This window comes from Mastomys coucha, unplaced genomic scaffold (assembly GCF_008632895.1).
Source record: "Mastomys coucha isolate ucsf_1 unplaced genomic scaffold, UCSF_Mcou_1 pScaffold23, whole genome shotgun sequence".
Classification (NCBI taxonomy): Eukaryota; Metazoa; Chordata; class Mammalia; order Rodentia; family Muridae; genus Mastomys; species Mastomys coucha.
The window spans coordinates 43,134,712-43,139,869 of NW_022196906.1; the positions used below are offsets into that span (position 1 = coordinate 43,134,712).

Below are 5,158 nucleotides of genomic sequence, written 5' to 3' on the forward strand. Positions count from 1 at the left end.
TTTGCTAGATGCATGGTCTTGGGTATATTATTTCTTTGAGCTTCTATTTCTTTCCATGCACAGTGAAAATAAAAAGTATTTACTACATGCAGTTGTAATAAGAAATCATGCAAATATATAAAAGAAACTTAGTTGTGAGCCTTTGTATCTGTCATCTGGCCTGCCATAACAAAGCACTACAGATGAGGCAGGGGGTGTGTGCTTATTTTCTCACAGACTGGATGCTAGACGTCCAGTTACAAAGAGCCGGCAGCTTGGTTCTTGATGAGGGCTCTCTTCCTGGCTCCCCACTGTATCCTCCTACAGTATCTTCTGATTGCTGGGAAGTGGGAAAGGAAAGAATGAATGAGCTGGTGTCTCCTATAAGGACACTGGCCCACCTGGACCAGCACCCCATGACCTCATTTCATCTTTAAGTGTCTAACATATCCAAGCTGGCCTCTAACTCAGTATTCAAGCCAAAGATGGGTTTGAATGCAGGATCCTCCTGCCTCTACCTCCAGAGTGTAGGGATGGCAGGTACGTTCCACCACATCCAGCACTGGGAATCAAACCTGGGGCTATGGGCAGGCCAGAAAAGCATTCTATCAATGAAGCTGTAGAACAAGGCCCTTTGTTTAATCTTAATTATCTTATTCAAGGCTCTGTCTCCAAACACAGTTACAATGAGGGAAATAGAGAGGGAGGGAGGGAGAGGGGGGAGGGAGAGAGAGAAAGAAACTATAACAACACGGGGGAAAGTAGTTTATAAATGCTAACTACTCTTGTCATGGTATTTGAATTCAGGAGACTTGGCTTATGTCTTGAATCCATCCCTTGTTGATCCTATGGTCTTGGACAAGTTTGCCTTCACCTTTGTGCCTCCGTATCCCCTCTGTTGAGGGAGGTAACTGCCTTCCTATAGGACTGTTGTGGTTAAGAGTGTGGCAGAACACCCCATATTTATTTACTTTGTGTGTGTGTGCTCATGTGTGTGCACATCTGCCACTGAATGAACGTGGGAGGGGGTCAGAGGACAATTTGTTGGCTCTCTTTCTATCACTCGGGCAGTGGGGGTTCAGTCCAGGTTGTCAAGCTTGATGACAAGTACCTTTATCTGCCGAGTCATCTCACTTGTCTCAGAGCACCTTTTAAAGCATACGGTCAAAACACAGAACTGAAATATCTACAAAAAGGTAGTTTTTGTTTTCAGAACTTACCAGGCACTCAGGGAAGCTGACCTGGGGTGACCCACGTGTCCAGCTCATCTTGACTGGGCAGCAGGAGGGTTTTCACATGGGGGTTTTAGTATCTTTCAGAATAAATGCTGAGGATCTTCTGCTCCAAGTGCAAGTAAGAGCTCGGCCAGACTGGCTCCTGGTCTGCCATGAGGGCTGGAACCCTGCCCTGGGCATGCGCATCTGCCAGAGTCTTGGGCATATCAGGTAACAGCCAAACTTGTAGGGCTGGATGGCTTGTGGGGGGAGAGGGGGACTGGAGTTGGGAATGTGCCTTCAGAAGTTGCCTTCATGCTCTGGCTCATTCACAGTGCTGCCTCTTCTGTCTCATGCACAGTGTGGTTCTGACCCCCTGACCTCTCTCCAGTTATAGTTTGGAGCTGACTTCTTCCTGTTTCCTCTTCCTCTGCCCAGGCTCACTCAACACAAGGCAGTGAATTTGTCTGACATTAAGCTCAACAGGTCCCAGGAGTTTGCTCAACTCTCTGCTAGACCGGAAGGCCTTGAGGAGGAGGCATGGCAGCCCAGGTAGGGCTTCTGTGGGTTAGGTGAGTGGAGGGCAGTCTAGAAAGATCCTCCTGCAGGGGAGCCTGACTGTGAGGGCGTGAGCAGAGAAGGCCATTTCCCAGTCACAGGGAACAAACCAGGTCACATGCCCTGTTATATGGTATTTACTTCACAAAAGAAATGCAAGGCTGGGCATGTAGCTCAGATGCTGTAGAATGCTTGCCTAGCACACAAAGCCCTGGGTTCAATTCCTAGTACTGAATAAACTGTGAGGTGTTGTTGCTTAAATTCTAAGCAGGAGGTAGAGGCAGGAGGGTCGGCAAGGTCATCTTAATAGTGTTTGAGGTCAGCCTGGGATACAGGAGATGTATCTCCAAACAAACAAACAAACAAACAAACACAAACAGCCAAAAACCAAAGCCAACCACCCTCCACCCCCAAGATTGTTAGCTCCTGGAACAGAATTTAGAATGGTCCTCTTATACCCCCTCTGTTGGCTTTACGTTGCTATGACCAAATGCTGTCATTGTGAAAGGCAATGTAAGGGAAGAAAGGTCTCTTTGCTTCACAATTGTAGATGGTTCAGCCAATGATTGCTTGGCTCCCTGTGCTAGGTCAGAGCATCTTGGTGACAGAAATAGGTACAGGAGGTGGCTGCTTATGTGGACAGAAAAGGAAGGGGGCTGGGCTTAGGATAAGATATAACTCTCAAGGACATGCCTCCAGTGACCCGCTTCCTCTAGGTAGACTCTACTGCTTAAAATCTCCAGAACGTCAAGAACAGTGCCGTGGGCTGAGAGCCACGTGCTCTGCCAGTGAACTTTTGGTGGGTCATTTTGTATTTCAACAGTAATTCACTTTTACAGGTAGGGAAACTGAGGCCCAGTGAGGTTAAATACCCTTATCCAAGGCAGTGTGGCCAATAAACAGCCAATTTGGGGCCAGGCTCATGACACCAAGTCAGGGGACCCATGTGGCTACGCGTGGCTTGTATAATTCCGCTGTCTCAGGAGAAAAGCAAATGAGAGCGTCCAAAAGAAAGGAACTCAGAATGGACAAAGTCACTATACTCTAGGCAGCACAAGCTGGGAGGTCTTTGTCCAGCTTAGGTTCCTTCAAACTGCCGGAAGCCTCGAGGGTAGGGGCAGGCAGAAATCCCAGGTCCATTCTCAGGAATGCACTGGGGGCAGAGTGACGGACCCCAGCTGTCCCTTTTTTTGCTCTGTGGGATTCCCAAGTCCTCCAGGAGGGCAGAAGGACTACAGGGTTAGGAAAGTAGAAGCCAAGTGGACCAGGGAGTGGGCTGCGGAGGGAATAGATGGGAAGGGCAAGGCAAGAATGTCAGATCAATAGGCAGTTGGGTTTTATGCTAAGGGGGGCAGGAAGGAACACAAGAACAAGAGCATGTCTATGCAGGCCCTGGATAAAGAGCCTGGGACAAAGAGGCTGGGCCTGGAAGAAGCCTGGGTGGAGAGGGGAGCTCTTTTCATTCACAACACCATGGCCATTCACAAGCACCTGTTTACTCCGAGCACAGGAAAGCAGCTGGGCTTTCCTTTGTCAATTCTCCGTGGTAAATATGGATCCTAGCCAAGCAGATCTTCCCGAACAGTGGAGACTTGCTGTTTGCCCTCAGTGGAGACTTGCTGTTTGCCCTCTGGATGCTGGGGTAGAATGGGCAGGCTGCTGTCCTGGGAGGGGCCCAGTTCTTTGTGAAGGGTGGGAGAAAATGGTAAAAATGGTAGCATCTTAAGGTTGGGACTGCAGGGTGGCTTTAAGAACCATAGACAGTGGTGGCGCACACCTTTAATCCCAGAGGCTGGGAGGCAGAGGCAGGCGCTAAGCTGATTGTGGTGGCCTGCAACCCGAGCACTTGGGAAGCTGTGGCAAGGCTACAGAGTGAGTTTGGGGCCAACCTCAGTCCCATGACATACTGTCTTAAGAAAGCAAAGCAAAACTGTGAGGAACCCCTGACCACTTCCCGTACCCTTGGGTATACGTGTGACCTTTATGTGGCACTGCCCAGCATCTTAGGAACACCCCTATTTTGCAGCACTAACTGTCCTTCTGGCCGAATTGTTTCTCTCAAATGTTCTGGTGAGTCACATCCTGTGATCAGGAAGTTGGTGGTGAGAGGGAGGGAGTCTTCCAGTTCTCCCGAGTGCGGAATTGCTATATGGAGGGGCTCGCTCAGGTTCCCGTGTGTGTGCATGTGAGTTGGGTTAGGGTGTCCCTGCCTACGTGCTCACCTTTCTGCTTGGCTCCTTGCAGATACAACCTGCTTAGGTAGAGTCCTTTGACATCTCTAGCATGTGTCCCATCAGCCCCTGTGCTGGGCTGATGGTCTGTCTACTTCACTACTGCCACTCTCTGCCCTTCCTTCTGAGGAAGGATGCCTATAAGTGGCATTATTACTGGTCGCAAAGATGCAAACTATCAGCGGCTACAAGGGACTAAGGGGGTGGGTAGTGCATTAGAGCCGAGTGATAAACACTGCACAGGGTTCCTTCACTCACTTCCCCACACACCTGTCTATTTATCAGTCCCTTCTTCAACCCATCATGCCTGGACACTTTAACTTGTACAACAGGATGGGCCCCACAGATCCCATAGACACGGTCCCTGCTCTCAGCAGGTGCACAGGCTGAAGTAACCAATACAGTCATCTTCCTCTTTCCCTACTTATATTAAGAATAATAGAGGCGAGCTGTCTGCCCCAGCCCTCCCTCTGCACTCGGCACTTTTTCTTTCTCTCCCAACCTTTTCTGTTTGCAGAGTGTGGGGCAAGGCCTCTGGCTTCTCGGATAGTTGGCGGCCAAGCTGTGGCTTCTGGGCGCTGGCCATGGCAAGCTAGTGTGATGCTTGGCTCCCGACACACGTGTGGGGCCTCTGTGCTGGCACCGCACTGGGTAGTGACTGCTGCCCACTGCATGCACAGGTGAGTCTTGGGGGTGTGTGGGGGGGTGAGTCGCAGTCACTTTTCTGTTTGTCTCTTGGTAGGTCTTGAATAAAATGAATGTGTCCAGCTGTCTGTCTCCAGTAAGCGAGGGCAATGTCCTTCTTTAATGCCAAGTTTAGCTCTTCCTTGATAGCAGCCATAACACAAAGACTGGTTTCTTATGTTCCCCATCCTCCAAGTGTGTAGGCATATTCCCTTGTATGGGCACATATATGCATGTGTGTATGTGTGTTTGTGTGTTCTTGTGGGTACAGATGTGCACATGGAGTCTAGAAGTCAATGTCAAGTGATTTCTTCAATTGCTTTCCACTTTATACTTTTTAAGATTTACCTTATTTTAAATTATGTGTCTGTGTCTACATCTTTGTGTGTGTGGGTAGTCCAGCATGCTCCAGGGATCTGCTTATCTCTGCCTCCCTAGTGTTAGATTATAGACATATATAACCATGCCTGGCTTTTTTTTTTTTTTTTTTTT

The 5,158-nt window shown here is 49.1% G+C and overlaps 1 protein-coding gene across 8 annotated transcripts in view; it reads left to right on the forward strand.

Moving 5' to 3' along the window:
* Positions 1-5,158, forward strand: part of Tmprss5 (transmembrane serine protease 5) — a 16,279-nt gene that overhangs the window by 5,927 nt on the left and 5,194 nt on the right. For 6 of the 8 annotated variants that reach the window (XM_031345204.1, XM_031345207.1, XM_031345203.1 and 3 more), the window contains 4 exons: positions 1,289-1,424; positions 1,632-1,745; positions 3,778-3,821; positions 4,500-4,662. In XM_031345204.1, coding sequence (XP_031201064.1) covers positions 1,289-1,424; positions 1,632-1,745; positions 3,778-3,821; positions 4,500-4,662 — 457 coding nt within the window. The remainder of the gene's footprint in view (positions 1-1,288; positions 1,425-1,631; positions 1,746-3,777; positions 3,822-4,499; positions 4,663-5,158) is intronic. The other 2 variants (XM_031345208.1, XM_031345209.1) reach the window with 1 other exon arrangement.